This window comes from Oculina patagonica, chromosome 1 (assembly GCF_052425735.1).
Source record: "Oculina patagonica isolate OP01 chromosome 1, crgOcupat, whole genome shotgun sequence".
Lineage (NCBI taxonomy): Eukaryota > Metazoa > Cnidaria > Anthozoa > Scleractinia > Oculinidae > Oculina > Oculina patagonica.
Genome location: NC_135758.1, coordinates 16105463 through 16133221, shown reverse-complemented (window position 1 = coordinate 16133221; position 27759 = coordinate 16105463). Strand labels below are relative to the sequence as shown.

The window sequence follows — 27759 nt, the reverse complement described above, 5'->3', positions numbered from 1 at the left end:
ACTGGAAAGAATCGCTTTGTTCTAGTACCTAGATCTCTCCCGGTTTTCGCCATTGTAAATAAAGAAACGAGCCCGCGATAAAAACTTCAACCAAGATGGCGGCTAGTCCACATAGTCCGAAATCTCCTAAGACACCGCAAACATCTCCTTTGTCTTCGCCACGTCAAAGGAATTCTCAATCAAGTTAGTTACATAATATTATAGATATATAAATGTCACTTTGTTCTGGCTCATAGAATAATCGTTTAATCTTGCTAATCTTTATAATCAGTTTCTTGGGATGCAGAAATAGACAGCGATGCACTGTTTTCGAGTCACACTGTTGATGAGATCCGAGCGGTGGAAAACAAAACACGGTTAGTTGGTGACAACATTATGTACTGAAAGCGTTTATAGTATACTAGTCAACAACAAGAAGTATACTGGATCTGTCTATTTTATAATTTCTTAGGGGTGATATTGAAAGAAAAAAAGAAGATCTACGCGTGATGGTTGGGTAAGCAATACGGCTTATAATCAATTCATTTATGCGTTTACCTCATTCCATGGTTTGTATAGGTAACTGCATGAAGCCTGCTAAAATTTAAAGTGATATAAATGCTTGTCACGGGCGTTTACATAAACTTGCAAAAATTGCCTGAGTCATAACTCATTGCTATGAGAGTGATAAAGGCAATTTGCAAATCCTGACAACACAAGTGATAACCTTTTAAAATTATCGGGTTTTTTTTTTAGAAATATTATGGGTGATATCAGTGTCTGAAAATTACATCCAGGTGGTCTTTGGCAATTTTTTAAAAATCTGTTCTTTTGGCCTAAATCCGTCAATCTGCCACTATTTTCGTTCTAACTCAGATCCACATATTTAGGGGTGGTGAATGGTCCTTCAAAAAATGCGTGTCTCCCAAAACTGTAGCCAAATTTCAGGGGTCTCGTCATCTCAAATTTTTCTTTGACACCTTCTCGGAGTCTCGTGTTCTTTTTTTGCAAGGCTAAAAACATCTCGGACACCCCTGTATTTGTGTGGCTCCAGAAATCCCATACCCACACCATGGAGGAATTTCACCTAAGACACCCCCCCCCCCCACCCTCTGGAATGCGACCATTTTTGTAAAGAAAAATAACCTTTACCTCACCCCTCCAGAAATTTCCAAAAGTTTTTTTGCATAACCCCAGCAAAAAAAATTTAAAAGAAACTGTGCAATGCTCTAAACATTAGGCTGCTTCTCTTGTAAACATGACTATAGTGTATACTGGTAACCAATTGATCGGAAGATATCTTAAAACGATATATAAATGTACTGTTAAACTCAAAATACAGAAATTGTCTCAAAAGTAAACAGACAAAATATCTAGTAGTCACTTGTCAAATAACCTTGGGGAATAACCATTCATCTCCTTTTATTCCAATTGCTTTAAAAGTTACGGCTAAATGTATCAGAACAGGGATGAAAAGTGTTGCTAGCATTATTGATCACAAAATCGCAAACGCTTGCTGAGAAAGCCAAATTTAATAGGAAAATTACAAAGGAATGACCAGAAATAACAAAAACCCTTTTTCTTAAATCATCACACTATTTTCATCCCTAATAAAACATGAAACTTTTCAAAAACAAAGATGACTTTCCTTCGATCGAACGTGAAACAAGCAATGCTTGTCATCAGTGCATTTCGGTCAAAACACATATCAATTTGAGGTGGACTGGTAACAAGTAATGGATGCAGCATCTACGGAACAACATTGAGGATTTCTGTGAAATTTTTTGCTTTCAGTGTGCTTTCAGGAGAAAAAAACCTGCTTAATATGTAATATAATTGTGTACCAAGAACCCAGGATGCTATTTTGAAATAATTTTGAAACTAGTTTGCACTACATTAACTTGACCGTCTGGAAATGTAATTTCACTGGCATCCCCCCTCCTCTTTGGAATTTCTTGGGCCTTTGACTCCCCCCTCCCCTTTGGAATTTCCAATTTCCTCTGTGGTAGGGGTATAGATATTTTCTGGAACCACACATAACTTGAAAACTTTCTACAGTATACATGTAGTTTCACTGCAACAGACTGTAGAAGTGTTTTTTTTTTTACTTCAAGAAAGACAGAGTCCAAGATCTGGGCCTGAATTCTCAGGCAATCCATGATCAGCCTTATTTTTGAAATCTGTGAATCCGCTCAATTTATCTCAGCAGTCCAAAATCCATGCCCATTTTTAGGCCCAACCCATCAGTCCATGAACCTATTCACCCCCTTATCTTAGGAGCCTTTTGATTCTTCTGCTTTACATTTGGGTCATAAATCAAAGAGGTATACAAAATTAATTGGTTGGCATTTTACCGTATAGTATGGACTTTCAAATCAATAATCATTTATAAATAGAATGAATGCTTTTTGGCATCTAGCACAAATGGTTCACTGTATTTGGTATTAAAACTGTACCTTGCCTTGCTCTTTCAGAGAAAGATATCGTGACCTCATTGATGCAGCTGATACTGTTACAGATATGAAGACATGCGCTGGTCAGGTAATAAGAATTAACACTTAATAACTGCCCCCGAGGGAAACAGTTAATTTTGTTTACAAATGTTAATCCTGTTTCCATTGCCAGGTGATGCAGTTTGTTCATGATATTCAGAAACAGTGCAAGGACCTTCATTTATCTCACAGATGCCATGGGGTGGGTGGTACTCAGGGAACCAAACCAGCTGACAAGGGGTTAGTGTATAGCTGCTTTACACTTGTCATAATCTAACAGTTTGTTGCCCCCGCAGGGCTTTCACCCAGAGGAGGCATTCATTGTAGCTTGAATAAAAAAAACCCGGGACCAAAAACACACTAACTCCCACAAGTGTGTCGTGGTAATGATGACGTAAAAGCAGAACATGCCCAAAGGAGTTATGGGTATTATGATGTCACAATAACAGGGGGGTAGCGGTAAATGAAAATCCCTATCTTGGGTTAGAACGGTATTAAAAAGACTGACAAATGTTTAGGAGACGGATGAACAGAATTTTAAGAAAAACTGATTAACACCGGGGGCAACTAGTGTAAACTATTTCTAGAATTATATCAGGCTTTTGTTATTACTACTGTTCTAATTTTGGTATAAGGTAGTACAATGCATGTTAAACCATCCAAGTGAAGTAAAAGCTAAGATTTAAAGTTTGATTGTAATGTTATCGTGATATAAATTATTTTGAATCAAATATAATTTTTTAATAATAAAAATTTTAAGAACGATCTCTGGCTAAAAATGTTTAAAAATATACATAAAAATATACATATTAAATGCTGATAACAATTCCTGCCCACTCCCTGGGCAATACAACATTCTTTTTACAGATATTCATGATTAATTTACATAGTCCATTCTTTCTTATTCTTACACATTTATATTCATATAATTTCCGTTATTTATATTTTTACCCATCAAAGACTGTAGAACTAACAGTCGAAAGCTCGTATATTTTTAAAAAATTTTAGCCAGAGATCGTTCTTAAAATTTTTATTATGCTTAACCCTGGCTACGGTCCTTCAAATTTTTACATAATTTTTTAACTACATATAGCTTGTATTAATATAAAATGCAAACTTGGTACTCCCACAGAGGTCAACACTGTCATGGTTAAAATTTATCTGGTGTTAGCCAGAACGTTGGAAGTTGCATGTAGAAATTGAGCTCACATATTAAACACACATACACGTATGCATGTACTTAAAAAAAATTGTACGTCAATCACTTTATTGAAATGCTCCAAAGCCGCTTTTTTAGAACAAATATACTATGTTGAAAATTAATCAACATGAATTTAAGATCTAGAGATAAAAACATTTACTTTCTAAATGTTTTTGTGACAGGGTTACCTGTCGTCACTTGATTTGCTGGTATAAATGTCTTGCCCAATGACCCTGGCTAGTAATCAAACCAAAATCTTAGCTACATCCCTGTGACCACCACAACTTCTGATTACATACATGGGGAAGGAATAATCAGTTATAAAGGGAAACTATTTATTACTGTCAGTAAAATAATGTTGATCAGCTGTCTAAGCCATGCAAAAGTAAATTAACCTCCATAACAGGGAAAAGTTTAACATTCAGCTTCCAGTGAATATGATAAGAACATTTTTCCCACATTGTATATACCAGTACTTGACAGAAAAAGTTTAACTGTTACTCTAATGGTACATACGGAAAAGAAGGTAGGAAATGAGTCAGGGATCATTTAAGAAGTACTGTAGAATAATTATTGTAATACATGTTTAGTGCAGGCAAAGAAAAGCTCTCGAAATTGTTATTGCTCTTGTTTTAGTCCTTCACAGTCTAAAAGTGGCTTCTATGCCATTGCCTCTCAAATGAAGTTGTTGGTAGATACTCCGGAAAAGGTATTTTTTGGTGTAATACTACTAAGATTCTACTTGTAGTTGTAGCGAGTAGTGGGGTTTAGCCTTAAATCAGGTTATCAGTTATCATAGTTAATATATTTTTGTACTAAAAGCTGTCTCCAGGATGATTTGTCCTTGGTTCACTTTTGTGTGGGTGTGTTTTTGTTGTTGTTGTTGCATGTTTGAAATTGTTTGCTTGTGGTTTGCTTTACCCATCATTGTTCTTGCTGCTCAATGCATATGTTAACAAGAAACATCTTGTTTTACCGTAATGTCTGGCCGATTTCCAGTGGGTAAAGTGTTAATTTTTCAGCAAACAACTTTTGCTGTGGGCAATTTGACAGTGTAATGTCAGCAGCATCTTTTAAAAAAAGTCACTTTGTGAATCGAGTCAATCATCATTACATGATGATTTATTCGGTGATTGGCACCCATCAGTCTTGGGAGACTATGGTGTCATGCTTTGGATGGTTGTTCTAGAACAGCAAATAGTTCTACAACTTTTGTCTGCTGTAACTGGAAAGGCCAATTCCGCAATGGCAGTCTTTTCCACACTGGAAACATATGTAGTCTGTCAGTAGTCTGTCTCTCTGGCTTTAATTTGGGTCTTCCTTCTTTGTCTCTCTGCCTCAGTCTGTAAGGCAAGTGTCTCTTCAAACTGGGAAAGGCCTTGCTGCACAGCCTGCCTCCAGGCAAAGCAATTAGAGGCTTTCAGATCCCTTTTGCAGATGTCTTTGTATGGCAGCTGTGGTCTACCTATGGGGCACTTTCCCTGTACTTATTCTTTTCCCTGTACTGTATTCTTATAAAGCATTAAAGAATCAAATAAGCTGCTTGAAATAGAAAAAGACAAGGAGAAAATGGGCTAAACGAGTAAACATTGTTTAATTAGTAAATTTTTTAACTTGTTATAACTGTCGTGAAGTAATAAACTGCTGTTTTCAACACAGGTTTGGAGTGCATTGGAAAGAAAGCAGTTTTTAAAAGCAGCCCAGTTGTATCTTTTCTCTCGTCACATTGTTAGCATTCTTCACATTGATACTGGAGATTCCTCTGCACCTAAACTACTGGTGAGTTCATGTTATTCTTCAAAACAGTTCCAACAGGTACCAGATATTTTGCACATCATTTGTAGGCTTCAATTAAAAGGAAGAATTTAAAGATAACATCGTCATAATTTTGTTCATGTTGAACTCAAGTTGAAGAACAAAATTAAAAGCATGGTAAGATGAAATAAAAGGCCCTATTCTCCCAGAGGAGAATGAAATATGAGGAAATTAGGTGGTCGTGCATGGATATAAAATTTATCTTGGTATCTCTCATGAGTGAGCACAGCGGACAAGTGAGAGATACCATCAGCACAATAAGATAAATTTTTTATCTCCAAGCAGGCATGTAATGTTCTGTTTGAGGCTGCGATCCAATAGGCCTTATTCGTATTCTCGGTATTGGACTGGAACTAGCTTGCAATGGAGGCTCATGCGGGGGAATATCATTAAAAACAGCTTCATGCCATTTGCATTTGAAAAGATTACCCGCATTAGCCTCTATTGCAAGCTAGTTCCAGTCCAATACCGAGAATACGAATAAGGCCTATTGAAATATCATTACTTGACAGTGGCAACTTCCAAAAAACACCTGACCTCGAACAGATCTATGGCTGAGCCTGCAATATGGTCATGTGATACTGGTCAGCGATTTTCTTGATTTGACAGTTAGTCAATTGACCATAACATGGATGTGCAATACAGCATCAAAGATGTAAGCTGAGTACTGCAAGCTGTTTGGTCAAAACTGATTTCACCACTGCAGGGATGGTGTTTTTATTGATTTTTGTGGGGGGCAAAGCCGCCACATTGTTATCGACTGCGGGATTTATTTATTTATTTGTGTGTGGGTTTGCTTGTGTCACGTGGTCTTCTGCGAGAGAGCCTGGGGATGAGTCGGCGGTGCGTGTCGAGTAGGCCATATTGGATTTTGGCGTGTCGTACGTTTCGTGTGGTTTCTTTGATTTCACTGAGCTGTTCTTGAAGTTGCTCGTCATTACAGCAGCTCACGAAGTCATACTAGCCAACATTTCGTTTGGCTGGAAGTCTGTGCAGGTTGCACATCAATTCAAGAGAAGCTTTTACGCTTACGCAAGCCAATATTGAAAGCCGCAGAAACAGCACAATTTAATACATTATTTTGTACTTGAATCAGTCTATATGGCTATATGTTCTGATATATGTAAATTATTCTGCAATGCATACCTACGGAGCGATATAATAAACAAACCATTTTAGTGCTACTGGTTAAAAAAGAAAAAAAAAAGGAAAAAAAGAAAAAAAATTGTCCCCTCTGGGATTCGAACTCGGGCCTCTGGCGACCTCTCGTTCCCCAGTCAGATGCCTACCCAACTGCGCTACTCTTACATTCTTAATGACGTAAGGGCGAAAATATCGTATATCAATGTAATAGACATTCCGCTGTTTATCTGTTATCATGTGCATCAAAGAAATGTTTGAATCACCTGCTGCTCATAAATTTTCAAGGAATGAATTTGCAAAAAATCACAAAGATTATTTGCCGCAATAAATAGCAGCCTTAAGGTAATTGAATGTACTAAATGAATTCACAAAAAAAGAAGAATCAAATTTGAAATTATCAAGCCCCCACACGTACGCATCGCGGACCGATTTTTTACCACTTGGTATACCAAGCTGAATGTTATATAATAAAATTATGTTTCTTTGAGCTTTCATTGTTGAACAACTAACAACTAAATATATTTTGGTCCATGACACTTTAAAGTACATTATGGTTCAGTTGGACATGTGACTAAATTGTAACAAAGCAGTGACTTTCCCGTGACATCAGCTCACTTCAAACTGCTCAAAGAAAGAAAAAAACAACAAAGAAAATCATAACTGTGAAGAAGGTTTGGATACCCAGTCTTAGTTAGCATAGATTTTTATGATTTTATTTCTCCCTATAATCCATAGCTTTTGTTTTAATTGAGAAGATATTTCAATCACTCCAAACAGTGTTTCATCGGCAGTATCCAAACACTTTGCATTAATTATTTTCATCAAAACTTCGCTGCATTTCATTTTTATTTTTAACTCTGTTCTCAGCACTTGTTTGAATATCCCAATAAAAAAACACTGTCTCTCGTGTTTGATATATGACATAATATATAGCAAGCATTAGTTGACGCTGATACCTTTTGATTATACCAGCACTGTGTAGAAATGCTATGTACCGGTACATACAACAATGGCTGTCTATTAAATGGTGTTTGTGGACTGGCCTTTTACTTAATTTGTTCTTGATTTTCAACTTTACTTTTAGTCTTCATTTCCAATCTTGCCAAAACAGTGGGCAGCTATCAGTCACTTCAAGGACTCCATACTTCAGGTAGGTAGTTGAACGGTTTTTGTCTAATGAGTAATTTCATGAAACTTTGTAAGACATGGAAAAAATCCAAGATAAGTCCTTTGTGAATGGCAGGTCTATTCTCAGGGTGAAGAAGGGATTAATAATGATAATGATGATGATGATGATGATGACAACGACAACGACTAAACCCTTTTGTCGCAAAGTTGCCAAAAGGGCTTTGTTTCACTAAACCATCAAAATAAAACATGATAAAATAAAAGATTCAAAACTTCTTTGTTCACCGAGCCATAAGCATTTGGTCTGGCACTGTCACCTTCGCACTGAATAATTAATGTTTCATAAAGATCTGTAAACTGTTCAGTTTTGTCGAGTTTATAAACGCAAAAAAAACCAACTTTAAAATGTCTTTTCTACGTAGGAGTTACGTAATATGTTAATTTAAAGGATTGTAAGTACAGGTTCATGCTAATTTTTAACTTATCTGAAATTTTAGTTTGTATGGATTTTGAACCATGTTTTTTAAGGTCCATAACTTCGTTTCTGTTCATCCTGCAGTGCCGTAGCAAGGGTAAAATAAGTGGGGGGGGGGCACTCGAGCGCCGGAGGCACGAGCCGCTAGGGGGGTCTTGTGGCATGCCCCCTCAGAAAATTTTGAAATCTAGAATCTTGGAAATGCTATGTCCAGCGTTCTCCAAGAGCTATTTGTGATTTACGCATATCACGAATTATTTACTTCCTACATTGTCTCAGCAAACCACTGAACAAATTAGAGGGTATAACACTTGCAACATCAATTATAAAATAGAAAACCGACTGTCTATGTATCTTGAAACCAGCAAATTTTTCACCTTTCAGAGTCATCATAGTACGTTCTGGTCTTAATTTCTGTTTGTTTTAGTTTTTGGCCGTTTAACATTGTGCATCACCCTACGTACGTTAAAAAAATGAAAAGAATTACAAATGTTATTGTTTCATACCTCTCGGGAGATAAAATTTTATTTTCAACATTTTATACAGGTCTGTTTTTCCTTTTTGGGAAAAAAACTGGGGGGGCACGGCCCCCCCCCCCCCCCCCGGCCCCTCCCCTTGCTACGGCACTGTCCTGAAAGCATCAAACTTGGTCAAATGACCAATCTCACCGTGATCTTACATGTGGTGGTGTTAGATTATCGATTACTAAATTTTAAACTCGCCCCAGTTCCTTGTGCAACCTTGGAACAGCCAATTGCTAGATGCATGAGTTTGGAATTTTTCTGTGGCACTGATGACTTCTTGTATTATTTAGCTCTTTATTCAGCTTTAAGTATTTCCCATTATAGCCTTGTTTGCATATTTTCATTAGGGAAGCCGTGCTTTGTTAAAGGATGCCACTCAAACTGAAGAGGTAGGGAATGTTTATTCATATTTGGCAATACTTATCACTGGCCCTTCAAAAGTAGGCATATTTGTTTTATATATATTTGATTATACACTGTGGCCCTCATTCATATAACAAAGTTTTTTTTTCTGTTATTCTTCAGATGCTTGCAGAGTCACTGTGTGCAATTCTTTTGTTAGAGGAAAGTTCACCTCGTCAGGTTTTTACTGAGTTTATCTTGGCAAGGAAGGCTTCGTTACAGGAGATCTTTCATCCATGCCAACATGGTGAGGCCTCTCTACAAACCAGTGATTGATATTATTATTAAAGTTAATGTAGATACAGTCATACTGTCTCACTGGGACTTGGGTAAATATGAATAGAAACTAAACAAATTATTAGTCAGTAATTTAATTTACAACAAAACCATCTTACAGGGAATATATAGATCTTTCTGGCACCCAAGCACCCTCTTATTAGTTCTTACCCAAACCATACACTTAAGAAGAATATTGAGATTTTGTTAATGAATTGTTTATTTGTAAGAACGTCATGCTTTTGAATTATACATCATCTTTTCTTTTAAGCTACAAGCATCAAGTCACAAGTGTGTGAAGTTGTTCGAGTCATTCGATCAAGTCTTTATCAAATACATGCCTTGTTCTATTGTGATGATGAAAGTGGAGAAAAGGAATTTAAAGGTAATCCATTTTCAAAAAACAATTTTTTTAAACATTGGCCCATTCATGCAATATGTATTTTCAATAGGTTTTTAATTAGTTTTAATTGTAAAATGTTTTTTTAAAGAGTGGCCTTAACAGTTTAATTTTACCCATTGGCTTCTGTGCTGGCCAAAACCGACTTGAAGAACGTTGCTCTTTGTTCCACTTGTGATGTCATCATCTTTGATCAAAAAAGGCATCACTTATTCTCATTCTCTACAGGAGGAAAAGGTCTTTCTAATGATGCCCAAATTAGGGTCATTATTGTGCTTCGCACATCCACAAATTAAAATGCTTAGAAATTTAAGTGAAAAACTCATAGGAGAATTTGCCTTAACCACCCTTGACTCCTCAATGGTAAGTATTTCCTGTTTGGATGGTGCTTTCTCGAAAATTCTTAAACTGCAAGCAAGCCCAGAAGAAGGCCAACAACTGCAACAAAAAGATGAGAAAAAAATGCCTAAAAAGCCTAAAGTGGCAGGGTACTTTCTAACCCTAAAAAATAGAATCTCCAAACTTTGCCTTTTGCAGATACCTGAGCAAAAAATGTCATAAAATATGATGCCAGTAGAAAGAAAGGCCTACCTTCAAGTTGCAAGTGGTGTGGTTTGAAGGTTATGTTCAGTCAATCATAGCTTTCTAAAACTGAATATCTTAAATTTTTCCCTTTTCAGATAATCCGGCACTTGTGTTCAAAACTCTTGCTGACATAACAAAAAGAGATAATACTCCAAATGGCGATGAAGAAGGTGAGTTACAAGGAGGGAACAAATTAAATGATCTGGCAAACGTACAACTAATTTCCATGGAATAATCTAAAGATGTCTTACATTTTCTTTTGTTGTTTACTTAAAGCTTTGGAGGCATTGTTTGGTCCTGACTTTGATCTGGTAACTAGTGCAAGATTCCTTCCCAAGACTGTACTGGGTATGTTTTGGAAAATTATAAAAAATTTATTACAATCATTCAATGTTATTAGTAAACTGGGCCTTAAGCTATTGTAAGTATGATCTAATATTAAGACTAGTGATACCTATCGGTAGAAATGCCAACGAGTACAACGGGACGCTTTATGATTTTAATTGATCACTAAACATTGGGCGTTTTCTTTAAAAATCTTGAATGTTTATGGAATAAAATGCGATTTTATGAAGGCTAACAAAAAGTTCTAAAATAATACCAAAGTAGTGAAGATTTAGTGCGAAATCTTGTAAACTTTATGCTATTTGCGAGTTTCAAGCCATTGTTGTCCGATGCCGCTATTTTGGAAAGGTTTCCGCTGTTTTAAAGTCCTATAGGTCTTAATCAAAGTGGCTATGAGCCACTGAACACGAAAATAAAACGAAACAAAAGAAATAAGTCTAAACAAAGTTTAATTCAACAAAGTTTAATTCAAGTTTCTTTCGTATTTCAATCTCTAGTTCGGCAATTTTGGCAGTTTTGAAGCGAACAGATTTGAAACCTCTTTGTTTAATATCTGAGACGCATAGTGTCTGGGAATTTTAGTTACCAATGACTCATGCATGTGCTGAACAAATTAGTAGCGCGCTGATTGGCCAAACTACAATTAAGTGTGCACGTGCTGAATTGTGTCGTCACGATCTACCTTACATTACATTACATTACTTACATTTCTCGACATTTGGAGTGTTTCTGAGATTTTTTTCGCATGTACAAATCTTCTCGCGGCTCTATGTTCTGCCGCCTCGTCAGGCCTTCTGGTCTTCCAGAAGGCCTGACTCGTTGGCAATAATCCAGGATATTCAGTTCCATAAGTTATCAAATAGCTATTCTCCTAGCAATTTTTTTTTGACATGGCAATTTCAAATTTTTTAAAGATCATTTTGAAATTACAAAAGAAAGGAAAAACTTTGGTTAGTTAAAATCCAACTTAACCAAAGACTGCTTTTGAACAGTGAGACCCTGAATACAAACCTCTGTCACTTACTTTCATTCATTTTTGAGAGCACCGGTACTTCCATACACTTGTTTCTTTTATGAGGAACTCCCTCTTTTCATCTTTCATTAAAAGTTTATCCTTCAACATCCAGCTCCTAGCATTCACACACAGAAACTTTGCCCTCACAGCTTCAAATTCTCCATTGAACAGCTGATACTTTTTCGACAGAGCTCTGTCAGCCTAGGCTTAGACTTACATGTATATTCTTAAATCTACATATCTGTGTGTGCTTACCATTAATTCATAGTAATAGAGAGGGCTTTGTGGCTGCGATCAAATGTAGACGAATTTATGAAAGATACCAGCTATCAACAAATTATACATACAACAATTAGGGTTGCATGCATGGTTGAATGTAAATGTATCCTGTACTTTTGTTGCTATTATTGAGTCAATGCAGTTGACAATTTCTAAGACTGTTTATATAATAACCTGTATTCTACGCGCATTTCGATTGGTTCTTAATTATGATCTATTAAAGTACAGACACATAGGTGACGTCACGCGGTGGTGTGACTCGCACGCTTGATCAGAGTTCATGGTCCAAATCAGAGTTGTCGGCAAAGTTTTTCAAACTTGCGGGGCCAGAACAAAGCAAAAGAGTTCAGCTTAATTACAAATCTTCAGGGAGAAATAATACACCAAGCATCGTTCACCATTCGAAGCATTTAACTGGGCGAAACAAGCTTGAAGAAGACAGTGAATTATTCGAGAAATTATCTGAAATCTGTATGAAAGTTTGACCGATGTTGTACAGTTGGATGATGCCACGGGAAACAAATGAATTGCGGTTGAAAGCTTAGGTTAATGCTTAAAGATTTGAACAACTTTCCAAATCGGAATAAAGGTTAGTTTTTTCCTTGACTTTCAATTGACCATTTTTCTGTTCATTTACTAATCAGATTAACAGTGCTTCGTGTTAACGAAAACTTAATAGTGAAATGAAAACAACTTAGCTCTTCGGTAGCGGCATTACTCACACTGAAGTGTACTGAAGTCTTGTGTTATAATATAAAACAAAAAGATTCCATTTTGCCGTGGGTCTGTTCAGTTATAGATCACAAAAGACGTCAAAATGTGGTATGAACACCAGTGACCCACTTGCCTAGCGGCTTGTGGGCCACTTCTTTTGTTCATACCACATTTTGACGTCATCTGTGATCTATAACTGAAGAGACGCACGGCAAAATGGAATCTATTTGTTAAATAGTACATATACATGTGAACTTCAGATCAAAAGTTTTTGGAAATTTAAAGCATCTTGCAGGAGCCTTTGCTTACAAATCAAAACAGTTTGAATCAAAATGCTTTCACATTATTTTAAAAGGAATAGCATAAAAAAGACATCAGATTAGAATTAGATGTCAAGAAATTGATTATGTGAAATACATGTACATTCATCATCACTGCATTGTTATAGTAAAACTGATGCCAATCAGACCTACATTTTTTGGACAGTTCATTCATGATTGGGGAAATACCTAGCCCCATTGTGTTCTGACAGTAAGGTGCCAGCTGTCCATAGTTAGGAAAGTGTAAAAACGACTTAAAATCTTTTCTCCTTTGTTTGTCATTTGCTTATTGCTACAGGCTACAGACCACACATGAGGGCATTTCCATCTGTGATATCCAAAAAAAATATTCACCACAACTGTACAGAATGGATTTCTATGTGAGTTAGTTAATTTCATACTAATAACTATACACGCAGGTATGACATAGTCGACATTCATCACACTTGTTGAAACATGTTGAAATAATAAAATATTTTTTATTGATAATCTTGCATTTGGGGGTATGCAACTGAACAGAGAAAACATAAAATTATAACCAACCCAGTGATACTATTCTTGTGCCTGAATTATTGTTTGTTTGAATTGTTGTTAGGTGTATCAAGGATGTTACCACTGGGGTAAACAATCTGCTAAAATACATTGGCAGTCTCAAAGGCCTGGCCTCTATACGAGATGCTGTATGGGACCTACTTCATGAGGTACCTAGAAGTTTGGTCCAACTTTCTTGCAGTTCTTATGTATATCTAAATCATACACATATAGGTTAAAATGAGAAATATTCTGTATTACTTTAACCTTTATTTTCATGGCAATGGCAGAAGATGTGACATGCCCTACATGTATTTTGGACGTTTTGATGCATTTTTGATTAATAAACAAAACAGACATTTTTATATCTTTTAATTTTGTTGACTTGCCTTAGAACCAAACTTAAGTAATATCTTTAAACTGATAAAAGACATGATATAACATTTAACCTCCCAGACTTTAAATATTGAAAACCATGAAAGGAATTTAAATGAAGAAGATGACACCAAAAAACAGATATTGTGTCGTTTTCCAATGTGCTTCCTGTTTTGAATTTCTTTTCAGGTCAGCACAGAGATGACAAGTGTGTCGCCATCAGCACATCCCAGTGACCACACCCTTGACTGGTCAGCTCTTTGTAACCGAGTATTGGGACGTGATGTGTCCATTTGGAGTGAATTTCTACAACCCCTCTTTCTCTCTCGGGCTAAGGTACACCTACACGTTCATGTTATTTAAAGTAAACTATTTCAAAGTCAATGGCGCTATTAGTAAAGAAATTATGTTGAAGCCCAAAGATATACAGTGTTTAGTCTTCGGTCAGATTTACATGCTTGTTCAAGATCCAGATACATGAGTTTGTGCCAGTTGCTTAAAAAAAGAATACAAAACCTACACAGGATTTTTGCGCTATAGAAATAATAAAGTTATGTTACAGCAAAATTTCAAAGAGTTCTTAAGTGAACTTAAACGAGAAACAATTCGCGAAAGCTTAATCTCACTCTAAGAAAATGACAATCAGTGAATGATGTTCTCACAATCTTTTATGAATCTTTGCTATGCTAATTATAGTAAGGAATAACAAAATACAATGGAAGAACACATTAACTAGTCACCTCGATATTACATATGCGACCACGTTTTTTATACCTCAGTTCTTTATCATGTCACGTGATTTCTCTGTTCAAGCAGATTTTGTCGGCTGTTGGTGGCCAGATGAACAGAGTTAATATAAATCAGTTTCCATAAGAGTGGATGTTCTGAGAAAGACTTTACTTGACTTAGATGACAGAAGGGTTAAGTAATTAAAGAAAGCGTTATCAGTAGCTTCAGATACCTTAACTGTAACAACACTTGACTGCTGATTGATTGTAATTGCGGATTAAATGTTTGTTAAATTGCTGCATGATACCTGGACCCAGATGTCTAACAATTTGGTCAACGGTCAATCTTGGTTACAGCACCAATCCATCAGTTATGCTCAGTAGGCCATTTCCGAGTTACCCTTTGCCTCTGTTTCAAAACGAATCTACGTGCGAAACCATTCAAATGAAAATGAGTTTGTTTTGCATGAAAATGGACCTGTAGGTAAAACTTATTTTCACATGAATGGTTTCGCACGTAGACTCGTTTTGAAACAGAGGGAAAGAGTAACTCGGAAATGGCCTATTTTTGTCAACTTTTTCATATCTCAACCTGGCATTTTCTTTGTGCACTAGAATCAAAGTCAATAAAGAAATTGTGTACTTCCATTATAGGATATACTGAAAGGTCTGTTTGATGCCACAGTGTCATCTTGTAAGAACATGATAACCAAATCACAAGATGACATATCTGACCCTAACACCACTGCCACTGATATCGGTGCACTCTGGGAAAGGGACATTGCCATGTATGTGTGGCAAGAGAGTGCAAATGATGTTCCTAAAACCATGTGGGGATCACAGAAAAACATTGCAATACATCATGAGCAGGAAAGTGGACTCACACTAAAGGCACGCGTCTGCACTCCAGCTGTACAGAGGTAGTGTATACGAACTCGTCATGTTATGGGCAATAAAGAGCACGATGTTTTGATTCCTTCACAATGCTTTTGCAACGTGACGAGGAAAATGAGTTTTCAAAATTATAGCAACCAATTGTTAGTTCCAACTGTTACTATATGTGATAAAAGCCATGCTATTCTATGTCGGTATTCTCTGGAGACAGCCTAGTGTCTATGTACCAGAATAATTACATCAAACATTTTTTATCACTATTACCGTCACATGACTTCTGTTCACTTTTCAGATTGTGTAAAGCAGTTGATGACAAATTAGCAGCCACCCTTGAAGATGCTCATTACTTCATTGTGGATGTTCAAAAAGGTCACGCTCCTAAGCTCACCAAAAGAACTTCAAGCAGCAAAGTGTCTGATTTATCCTTTCTTACCAGAAACAAGACAAGTCCAGAGGAAACAGAACCTTTTGATCGGTTTGGCGATTCTCGCCAAATTCAATCCTTTCTTCAGGAAACATGTTTTTCTGCGTTTAGCCAGTAAGTTTAAGAGTACGAAAATTTGCATTGATGAGAAGATATTGACATGTGGAGCAAAAACTGATTTCTGTGCATGTAAGGAAGTGCAGCATAAATGGAACGCTCCATGAATGAAGAGGGGGAGGGAGGGGCACCAAGTGTGGAACGCGTGTAAATTGAATGGTAAACACATCCTCAACGTGTTACGTAGGCATCCTTGGAGGAAGGCTGATAATTTATGTAACGACCAAGGCATTTATTTCGACGCAAACATACCAGAAATAGCGAACATTTTAACGGCACAGACTATATTTAGTAGCAAAGATGTAGCTTTGTACGAGTGGTGAATCATGCTGCTACTTGTTGTATAGGTCGTGGAAATTTCAAGTTAACTAATAATTTGAAGTTAAAATTGTCAGACAAAACCCTCTTAGAGATTTTTTTGTCTGCAGCTTATTGCAGTATATTGATGACATAATAGCCAATCACAAGGACAAGTTATTGTTGAATACCGAAGAAGTTCTTCAGGCAAAGTCACACTCGCTGTTTGACACGGTCGGCATTGACAGGTAATATCACGTGATTCATTCAGTGGTTTGATACAATCCTTTACCCCGTGTGTCGGGTTCTTTTCTAGATAATTCCCAAACTTTCTCTTTCACAAAAGAGGAATAGTATTTATTTGCCAAGAATTCCAGCGTATTATGTGATGTATGTTTGTTGACAGGGTTCTGTTCCTTGGTCGATTGTGTAACTCTTTCACTGAGCAGTGTCCCAATATCAAGCTTGTCATGGGAGGAGGGGAAGCTGAGGCCAACAAGGGCCGAGGAACACCAAGGTTAGTGTGTATCGGTATCCAGTCTGTACAAATGATGCTTATAATCACGTGTATTGTAGTAGTGTTCTGGGTGTTTTTTCTTTTGCTTATTTTGTAGCCTCAAAAAATCGTTGAGTCCAATACTGTTGCCACTCTTTCTCATCCCTTTAGTTCGAAAGAAATGAAATCCAAATTTCCCGAATTACTCTTAACTAAAGTGCAAATGCTGACGCCGGTTTATGGATACACGCATTGCTTTTCATGGTTTATACCGTAGATGTTTGTTAGTATTTTACGATACTTTCACACCAAAAGGAATTTCGTGTGGATGAAGAACGTGTTTGTATCTCACGATCTGGTAATATTCGAGCCAATGTATTTGAGAAGTTATGTTTTTGTGGTAAAAGTAATTTAGAGGAGGATAATAGGCAAAGTGCGCAAAGGGAATGTATGTTTAGTTTTGTTTAAAAAGGAAACTCATCACAGTTCTATTAATTAACTGGTGTCAAACAGTTTTTTATTAGTTTGTTCTTTCTTTCATACGTAAGTTCGTTCGTACTTACGTTTGTTCGTTCGTTTGTTCTTTGAAGTAAACTCTCAATCTCACTCCTAACTTGTAAACTGGCACGGCATGGCAGAAGTCTTAAAATACATTGTCTGATATTATCTCAACAGAATGCTCAAGTCTTCCAGCTCGCTAAAGAAAAAGGTTTGTGTGTGTTATATGCGCTGTTCATTTTGTGGTCGACTGCGGTCTGTTGTTTTGAATGAGGTAATCGCCGGAAAGATTCAGAATTCAAATTTCCTTTTTTTTTCTGTCTAAAACCTTTCAGACTCTAATCACTCTATAGTGTTGCATGATTTATCGTTATCTTCAATACTGCAACATTATTTGGGCTTTCACTTCTAAAATTGATGTTAAAGAATTTAATAAAATTTCTTGACATTCGCTTCTCAGAATTAGGCAAATTTTTTATATTCCTAAAAATGTTCTCTCCTAACTAAAAATTTTGATAATTTTTTCTGTTTACTCTTAAACAGTTAAACTTAAAAGCAAATACTGTAACGATAAGCAAGTATTGCAGAGTTGGTCTCGATTCCTGGATATTTTCATGTTTAGGAAGAACAAGGCAAAGACAGCAGGATGGTGGAACTTGGCAATCTTCTCAAAGATAGATACTTTGCGGCATACAGGTAGTCCGGCTCTTCCTTGATTTCCATCTTGTATTTTTTTTTAAACAATTGTAGCCGTTGGGCCCCGAACAACCAATTAAAATTGATTGTTTAAAAAGCTTTTTTGGTGATATGCGGTGGAAAATTCAGTCAAAGCTGCATAGTGCTTCCAAATGCATAGCATTGAAATAGAATGGTTAGAAACGAGCAGATTTGACACGGAGTTGTTTAATTTTCACTGATGTGTCTTTTCTCTGTTTTCCATTCGTGTTGCAAATAATAAAAGCAAGCCTGATGACTGAGCCAGCTGTCAACAGGTCAGCGACCATTCTAACACACGCTTGAACGAACGAGCGAGAAAACAATCAATTATAAATGGTTTAACAACGTGATTTTATTTTCCCAGCGCCTTTTGTCGCTGAGGAAATTGATGTGTTTCTATTTTGCCCGTGAATCATCCCGGCAGTAGATTACCGGTGTATAGTGCTTTCTTGTATTTTCGTGTTTGTCCCAACTTTAGAGCAAAGGAGGCAGCGGCAGCGTCCTGGCTTAGAATAGAATAGAATAAAGTTTGTTAGGTTCCCTAAAGGGATCTTCATACCCAATTTACATGTGTTGTTTTTTCTACCGTTACGAACAAGATGGCGCCTGTACATTTTACCACAATACCTTTCGAACCTAACAAATCGGTAACAATATTCGTCCCCATACTAACAAGTGTATGCTACGTTTCAATTTTTTTAAATTCCTGTGCTTTTTTATGAGCGATTTAAGGGTTTTCGTGCGCTAAGATTTTTGGGTAAATGTACCAGTCGCCATGTTTTTCAGTATGGTGGATTGGTCATTTAGGTTTCATCCCGTGAAGCACTTCATTTTATGGAATAGTAGAGGGACCAATCAGCGATCAAATTTAACATAACAGCATATCTGAGTGATTTGTTTATGATTAGTGCACTTGATTTTCTTTGCACTTCAGGTTGTGGAAAGATTGGATCTCTGTGCTGTTTTTGTCTTCATTAGAAGTGACCTTAATTCATGGCGGCAAAAATGCCTCCTTGTTGTCAATGACTGTAAGTTATTTTAATCTGGGGTGCAGGATAGTTTTGATTTTTAACAACTGCCAACAAACTACACGTTTACCTTGAGTGTTTGTTACAATGCTGTAACTCTCCTTTCCTTTGGTAGGTTGATATTTCATAATCCTCGTTTGTAAACTGGCTCCATTCCATCTATAGAAAGCCCTATTCAGTCTGCTGTAGCTTGTGAATGATTGGTCTAAAGACTAGATTTTCATTTAAACGAATTATTTCACAAATGGTACATCTTAGAAAATAAGTTTACAGTAATCCACTATCCCCCAGTCTTAATCATACTTGTTCGTTTGGGTTTGTTTGTTTGTTTGTTTTCTACTGATTGTTTTAAGATTTTATGAAGATTTCCTTCAATTTGAACGTAATTTTGTACATCATGAATGTCGTGATCTTTTTAGTCAACTTTAACTTCTATTGGGATTTTTATTGCAATCTTCCTTTGCCTAGAATTGGGAAGAAGTCAAGATTGAAGAGGAAACAGAGGAGGGGAAGAAAGTTGAATCTACTATAAGAGTTCCGACTCAGGTAATTTGAGTGACAGCTGTCAATCAACAGATAATGTTAAGGTTTAGATGGTTTTTTCCTTTAATTGTTTGTTTGACTTAACTGACAGGTCTCATCACACGTGACGTCTTTGCTGTTCAGTCTTTGCCAAGAACTCAACAGAACTGGGGCGCATGCCTTAGACAGGTAAACTTAAACATATGCTCGTGATTTGCTAAGGAAGCTGGATACCCGTGTTCTAGTCAAATTATGCATTTGACTTCCAAACAACGTCTAGTCCAAACTTACGGGTAAGCGTTCCACCGTTACCCACACCACAAGATAGGTCACGTGATAGCTGCTAAGAGTGTTCATTAGGAACTATTCTGGAGTTGATGGTGATCGTGTTCTTGGATTGCATTGTGCCATTGATAGCTGAATGAACAGAACGCCGGCGGAATAGACGAGACAGCGTTATTATGATGTCAACATGTATAACTTAATGAGTTATGGCTCGAGTCATTGTTACATTGTTACAGATTATTTAAAGCGCGACAATCTTTTTATAATCGAATATTATGTCGGCAATGCAACTAAGAATACAAATAACAAATGTTTATATCAACATCTTCCACTATCAGTCACTTGAGGAAGAATTAATGACAAGAAACTTGTTTTTCCTTGAATAGCTCATGAATATCCTTATGTCGGGTATTTTTTAACTAATGCGATTGTACACTACATGCGGTTATTTTTTTGTTATTTTTTTGGAAAATTTTTTGTTGAAAAGAAAAAAGGTCCGAAAATTTTCGAAATTAAAAAAAAACCCTAGAAAAGGTGGTGCGCCTTGAGACCGCGCGCGGCATATTTGTTTGTACCCTGGGCACCAATAGTTTTCTCTCGCGAGTCGGTGATGAGATGCGTGAGTTGCGTGGTCGGTCGAAAGGACGACCTCCAGAAACCGCACAAGAAAAGTGTCTTGCACCCAGAAATGATGGTGAATGAAATTCGCAAACCAGCATTATTATATATTTTTAGTTAGATGGATATCAAAACACATAATGATTGTCCCCACGGGAATCACTGAGTTTCGTAGACTTGCCCCAAGTTCTCGTTTTTTCTTTGCTATAGCTACTTAAATAAAATCGCTTTGAAATCAAGCGCGAAAGACCACTTGAGTAAAATCGCCTTTGAAATCGCGCGCGAGAGATCGCGCGGGATTCATTTCTGTGAACGTGCGCGCGAAGGAAAACAAATGACACTTGCCGAGGGATCCTCCGCCATTTTGTTTTTCATGCCCGCGCGCGCCCTCCGTTTCCGTATCCAGCGGTCTCCTGCGAATCTAACGAGCGACTTGGAACAAGTCTTTGAGTTTTGTTGCCCACGGCCAATCCGCCATCTATGTTGGGGGTCTCAGAGATGCAAATTCTTTGTTTCCACTGGGCCAGTCTTTAAGTGCTTGTGTTTGTGTTTTTTGGAAGGAAATTACTGGACGAGCTTGTCACGAGCATGTCACATGGAGTTCTGTTGACGCACGAGAAATTAGTCCGGGAACACAAGTCGAGTCTGACTCAAAACCAGGCTCTACAGATACTGTTCGACCTCAGATTCATGATGGCCATCCTCATGGGGCGTGGTGAGAACGAGGGATCTGAGTTATCAAACCGCCTTGAACAAGTTGTGGACACTTTAGAAGGCTGCGTGGACCCGTTTGATCTGGATGTATTTTCTCCTCACATGGCAACAAACCTTACCAGGCAGCTTCAGAGATGCGGGGTATGGTAATAATACAACTCATTAGTAGCTTCCACTGTTATTGTATTGACTGACATTTGGTTTTAACATCGCATACAATTGTTTGACTGTCAGTGTTATGAGCGCACGTAAGTGAAGCGCAATTCAAAATGGCTGCCACGAGTACAAACATTTTTGCGAATAACTCTTTAATGATACAATTTTCATTCAGGTGTCAGGTATATTTTTTTTTTTGAATAAACACTGAATTCTACCTCACTTCAAACAGAAAACGTACTTAGCTCTCACACCGCGGCATTTGCAAACATGGTGAATAGAACCGTAGTTAGTAACTAATAACTATGATAGAACATGATATAGACCGAATATAGTAGTTGAAAATAATTGGTTTATGGTGGAAATATTACTTTTTATCCGGTTGGTATGGAGCACTGGTCCTGTTTCTCCTGCTTCCAATCTCGCTAGCTTCGAAGACAACGGCGCGCTTTTATTCACCATCGAAAATAGAAACGCTATCTCTTTCGCGGTTCACCGATCGGTTGATTAATTTTTGAGAACCCTTGCCATCAAACCCTTGCTAGGTTTTTCTGGCAAATGTGAAAGTTTTCTATTTTCATTTACACATGTAACGGTAGGTTTTTTTCTATCTGAGCGACGGGGAAACGGGCGAACTCTGAACTTGAGATATAGAGAATAATACATGGTTGCTTGGAGATATGAAATTTATCTTCGATTTCAACGCGAGAAGATAAATTTCATATCTCCAAGCAACCATGTATTATTTTGTTTATTTTCTAAATCTACTAATAACGAGGTTTTTTACGATTCTCCGAAGATTTCAGACCATTTCCCGAAGATTTTCAAAATGTCGTCCGAAGGTCATACGAATGTTTCCAAACATTTTCCGAACATTTTCGAAAATATCCCAAGATTACCGGAGATTTCCGAAGAAGATCCGAATATGTTTCGACTTAATTTCGATAAACTTTGGTTCATTCACCATTGAAACATGGCAAACTTGTCAGCACGTGATTGGTGATATCAAACACACGTAAAAAATTATCGTAATTTCACACACGTCGTGATACTGTTTTTCTCGGTGGTCAAAATCCCAATAAACAACCGCAGTTTTTCCCGCAGTTTATATAATAAACCGAGATAACTGTGACGATACTTGCGTAGAAATTAAACTTAATGGGGCACTCGCTTGCAAGGAAGAGCCGTTACACTCTTGGGTACCGGGATCTAACCACGAACTGGACGGACAGCAACAGCAACAACTCAGCTTGGTTCCAACAGCAGTTTATTCGTAGGCAAAATGTAATCGAAAAAGCAGAACAAGTGCAGTTGTTTATATACGATTTGTACATGCGTCTATTGTTAGCAGAGTATAATAAGTGCGCTAACACCAAGATGTGAAAAGTAATTACAAGATCCTTTGAGAATAGCGCAACCTTATAAAAAAAATCAAACTTTACTCCAGAGTTTATTGTTAAATGTGTTCGTTGTTAGGCGGAGAAAGTTCGAACTAAAATTACACTAAATTAAAACTACCGAACGCTGCTCTATGTGCCACACAGGCACGATGGGCAGTAAGTAAGTAAAACTACCGAACGAAAATAAAACTAGTGAATAGCTAATATATTTTTTTTTCTTGCTTACCGATCGCACCTCTAGTAAATTAAGTAAGGCCTGGTTCACACTAGCGACATAACGACATAACGGCAAGGTCACGCAAATGCAAAAAACACCTCACATTATGTTTTATGTCACCAGTATGAACAACATAACATAACGACATAGTTGGAACATAATGACATAAGCATATTAAACATAATGACATAAGCATATTAAACATAATGAATACAAATAATGAATAACATATAAACATAATGACATAAGCATATTAAACATAATGACATAAGATATTAAACGACATTATGTCGTTATGTCGCTTGTGTGAACCAGGCCTAACCAAACATTAATTAAAGGAACTGGATGTGTCAGCAAATGTATTCACAGTTAAAACACGATGAGTCAGCGATCAACAGGTTGTTAATTAATCCTATTCAAGTGAACAGCAGAGACGAGATCGGCGCGAGACTCGTTTAGCAAAGCACTCCAAAAACTAAATTAACACTGACAAAATGTAACATTTTTTAGCAATGCGGCAAGCGCGGGACCCCTTAGTTATTTAAGCTACGGTAATTAACCAAAACAACTTTTACTACTAAAACTTTAAAATACAAAAACTTCGGAACTTAAAAAGATGATTTTAAATCACGCGTGTTGGCTTTTTAGTGTTTTTTATATGCTGAATAGGGATAACACAGAAATTACTGATATACAGAAATTTGCTCGTAATATACAATTACCGAATCAGTGACCCACTTGCCTAGCGGCTCGTGGGCCGCTTTTTTGTTCATACCACATTTTGAGGTCATCTTTCATCTATAACTGAACAGGCGCACGGCAAAAAGGAATCTATTTGCTCATTCTATTTGCAGGCACATGCGTGCAGCCCCCGCCTTTTTAATATTAAATAAGAAAGGCCTGTAGGCAGGCTTGCTTGGGCTAGTTGTCTATCTTCATAGCCTAGTATTCAGCAGCGCCTTTATTGACCTTCTTTGGTATAATGCGTCTTCAAAGACAAATAATGTGTTTTTCGAAATCATCTCCCTTCAATTTTTTTTTTCTACACCCATCAAAAATCACGAGATGCGTTTCAGTTGTACCAAGTCTGCAAAGTGTAGAAATCCGAAGATTAATTCGAAGATAGCCACATCTAAGTCTCTTTAGTTACATTCGATGTGATAAACGATATATCTTGGAATTTGGGAATACAATATCTTGCTTGAACAAGAAAGCGTGTTTTGTCTCGTTAAAGATGAAACATCCTCGGTAGGCACTTTAGATTATACACATGAATCCTCATAGCGAACTTTAAATTAAGGCGTTAAAGCTTCTCAGCGTAAAATAAACAACCATTCAGTCACGTCATGACATCAACTTAATTGCATGACGGTGCAAAAAATTAATCACATGAGTAGGTTTTAAAGGGGAATTCCGTCTTAAAGAAAGACAATTTTGTCAGCTAATCATGGTTTGACTTCAATGTCAGTTCTTGCTTTTTTTTATAGTCGTTGCGTGCTTGAAATATATACGGGAAGCAATGACGGAATAGTTTTCCAGCCAATGTTTAATTCAAGCTATAGACAGACAGATTGTCGCTTAGCTGTGAATTTTGACGATAGTTATATTTTTCGTGTATGAACAAATAGTTGTGGCATTTGGATCTTGACAAGTGGTTGTAAAGAACCCATTTTCATGTTTAAACATTGGAACCTGTCCAAGTAATTTTGTTATTGTTTCGTCCACTGACAGTTCGTTGCCTTAAAAGTCATTTAACGTGGTCGTGATGCTTTCAGTCTCCTGGGGGACCGAACCTTTGTTCGTCATTCCTTTTTTCGGAGAAGATATAAAAAAACAAATTAATTGTATCTACCCGCCCACTTGACGTTAATCGCTTCTCTGGTAGAAACGCTTCGTTATTATCGGGCAGCGAAGACTTATTTAATTCAACGGCAATGCAACAGCGTTCGAATTGAAATACAAGTTGATATCTGACATTTCATTTTATTCAATAGTCAAAACATTGTAAGACTTATTTGAGGGGCACTCATCGCAAGCCGAACTGTCATTTTTTTCTGTTGATATTCATATGGCTATGGTAATATAATATCGTTATATAAAATGCTTAACCATGTTTGGACATTTCATGTTGAAAGTCTTAAACATCCCATTAAACTAAGAGAATTTTTTTAAACAATTGGTGTATATTTTCTCTATCGAAAAGACAGCAATGTAGCAAGCCCTTTATTCGACTGTTTCTGCTGTTAGTGCTATTGTTGTTGAGTACGTTCTTAATACTTTGTTTTGCATATTCTGGAATGAAATTTACTTTGTTTTTTATTCTATTGCTAGGTTTTATTTGGCGTCTTATCTAGTCTGGACAAGCATTCTTCCCACTCCTTTGGAGTAACACAACGTCCTTCTCCAGGCTCTCACGACCAACACAATGTTATGCCGTTGGCCTCCAATCCCCCACGATTCACCCTGTTGCCCTTGAGTTCTCATTCAAGCGCGGGACTTGGGTACCAAACCGTAGATCTTAACCATGACCAGGTTAGGAAACAATATTCTTTAAGAAAACTTAGGCTGTAACCACGACGAGAAATATAACAGGGAAGAACCTACAAGAAGGGTCAAAAAGACTGAATTTACTTAAGTTTGTATGTTGTCGTTCATGAATGTCAAGTTTCTCGCCTTCTTTTGGCAATGTTCACTGGTGTAATGACTTTTTACTTTTAGTTAGTTTATTGTTGTTGTTATTGTTGTTGTTGCTGCCGCTACTGTTGTTTCTTACTTTGTCGTTTTCTTTTTAGGGGTATTTAAGCCAACAAGAAGATGCAAGAAATATTGTTACTCGAACAGCATTATTCAAGCATCACCAATTTTTTAACGTCAACTTTGACACACGTCAAGGGCTAAATGCAACGTGACTCAATTAGATTTTTAAAATTTAACATAAAACGTTGTTTGTGGGTATCAAATTGTATATTAAAAGACCTTATATTCTTATCAAAATAAAACATATTTGGCGCGCAATTTTAAACATAGCTGGGTGGGGCTTTTTACGATAACTGAAACAATCGAGATCAAGCCAAGTGTTATCACCAGACCCGGAGGAGGAGGAGGAAGAGGCTGATAACACTTATCGGGTCCGCGGCTCTGCGTAGTACTTTGAACTGACTAACCTTAAATTAAGAATTTGTTGACTTGGATGGATGCCTATTTTGAATGGGTCTTTTGTGCCCGAAAGTTATATAGGTCTCTGATGAGAATAAATTTGACTATCACTGTATATAATGGCCAGTAAATGTAAGCTGTCGAGCAAAAATACATTGTATTCCAGGCTGGTTTTCAACCAGTTTGTTTAGAAAACAAGTAAAAAGATATAGAAAGAATGCTAGTGACACGTTCCTATCTTACTTAACAGTTTTGTAACACGGTATCTCTTGTACTTGGCCAAAGTTTCTCCCTCAAATTCTTTTGCATGCGAAAAACACGCTATATTCTTTGTTTGTTTGAACCGTGCAACCCTAGGTTATAAAACAACAAACCTTGTCAAGAGACATAAGACCTTGAGCAGACTTAATCACATGAATAGCAGTTCTGATACAACATTCGCTCTTGTATAATTGTAAGGTTTTGCCGACACGTCCTAGATTTCTGTTGAGATCAGTGTTGAGCTTAGTGTGAAATACGTTGTTCCTTACAAAAGGAAAATGGAAAGGTCATCATGGTCGTGATTTCTATCCACCATTACAAAAGGCATCGACTGTTTAAGGGATGGCATCGACCGTTTACGGAAGTTGCATTTTCATCGCAGATAGTACCAGGGGGATCTGGAAATGATGGCAACACCCGATCGTCCTTAATCCCCCAAACATATATCAACATTCTGGTACAAACTGACGAATTTATCGTGAATTCGCTCGGATATTCAAGAGAACCGTGATATGCCTGCTAACCGCTGCAGGCCTGCAACTTTACATTTAGTTCGTGGTTCGGTTGTTGGAACTAGCGATCTGATAAAATCCAGTTTGACGGTGGTTAATTCATCTAACAGATACATGGATGTTTGTCAGCTACATCCGAATGACGCTCAAATAACAAACAGCACCTGCAGCAAGCTAAATTTTCGGAAACGTGTGAGTTCATTAAAAAATCTTCTCAGTTTTTAATTAGACTTCTGTGGTGGGTATTTTGTTGAGATAATTTCAGAGACAACGGTCTCTTCTTTTAATAAGATTGTATCTTTTTGGCTTTATAATTAAAGTAAAGAATTGGCAAAGGTTTGATTTTTAATTGGAAAATTTATTTTAATCTTCGATCATATGCCGCTAACCTAAAACATTTTCGTTATCAGAAAACATCAAAACGCTTTATTTCAAACTTGATTTATCACTTCAATCTTATAATTCGTTTTAAACTGTGCAGTTCTGGTTGTCACGAAAAATTGAAAGACAATTTTCTGCTTCTATAGACACTGTTCATATGATCGATAAAATTTAATAATTTATCGACAAGTGAATACATCCAATCCGTTTTTCGCGCATTAGTTATCTTAATAAAAAAAAGAATGTTATTATTTTCACTTATAACATTGGGAAAATTCTCGAGGAAAAAATGAATGAAATAAAGCGGTTAATAATATGTTCGTGCACGCGCAGAGAAAC

The 27759-nt window shown here is 37.0% G+C and overlaps 1 protein-coding gene across 1 annotated transcript; it reads left to right on the top strand.

Moving 5' to 3' along the window:
* The first annotated feature begins 50 nt into the window (after window positions 1–50).
* LOC144658472 (conserved oligomeric Golgi complex subunit 1-like) lies at window positions 51–26484 on the top strand. The gene is made up of 28 exons (XM_078518889.1): window positions 51–183; window positions 272–356; window positions 452–496; window positions 2454–2520; window positions 2605–2711; window positions 4309–4381; window positions 5332–5451; window positions 7715–7780; window positions 9105–9146; window positions 9283–9406; window positions 9707–9820; window positions 10516–10590; window positions 10697–10768; window positions 13392–13473; window positions 13689–13794; window positions 14189–14335; window positions 15382–15647; window positions 15914–16159; window positions 16591–16707; window positions 16866–16976; window positions 17631–17664; window positions 18076–18149; window positions 19105–19198; window positions 19667–19744; window positions 19833–19909; window positions 21184–21478; window positions 25442–25642; window positions 25903–26484. The coding sequence occupies exons 1-28, from the start codon at window positions 96–98 to the stop codon at window positions 26017–26019; spliced, it is 3123 nt and encodes a 1040-aa protein (XP_078375015.1). The 5' UTR covers window positions 51–95; the 3' UTR covers window positions 26020–26484.
* Window positions 26485–27759: the final 1275 nt, after the last annotated feature.

What these genes read in the sequence shown, in the direction of transcription:
- LOC144658472 (XM_078518889.1), top strand. Translation starts at nt 96, where the DNA reads ATGGCGGCTAGTCCACATAGTCCGAAATCTCCTAAGACACCGCAAACA. An exon ending in TGAAGACATGCGCTGGTCAG is followed by an intron (nt 2,521 to 2,604) that starts GTAATAAGAATT and finishes TTCCATTGCCAG; the next exon opens with GTGATGCAGTTTGTTCATGA. An exon ending in ACCAAACCAGCTGACAAGGG is followed by an intron (nt 2,712 to 4,308) that starts GTTAGTGTATAG and finishes CTCTTGTTTTAG; the next exon opens with TCCTTCACAGTCTAAAAGTG.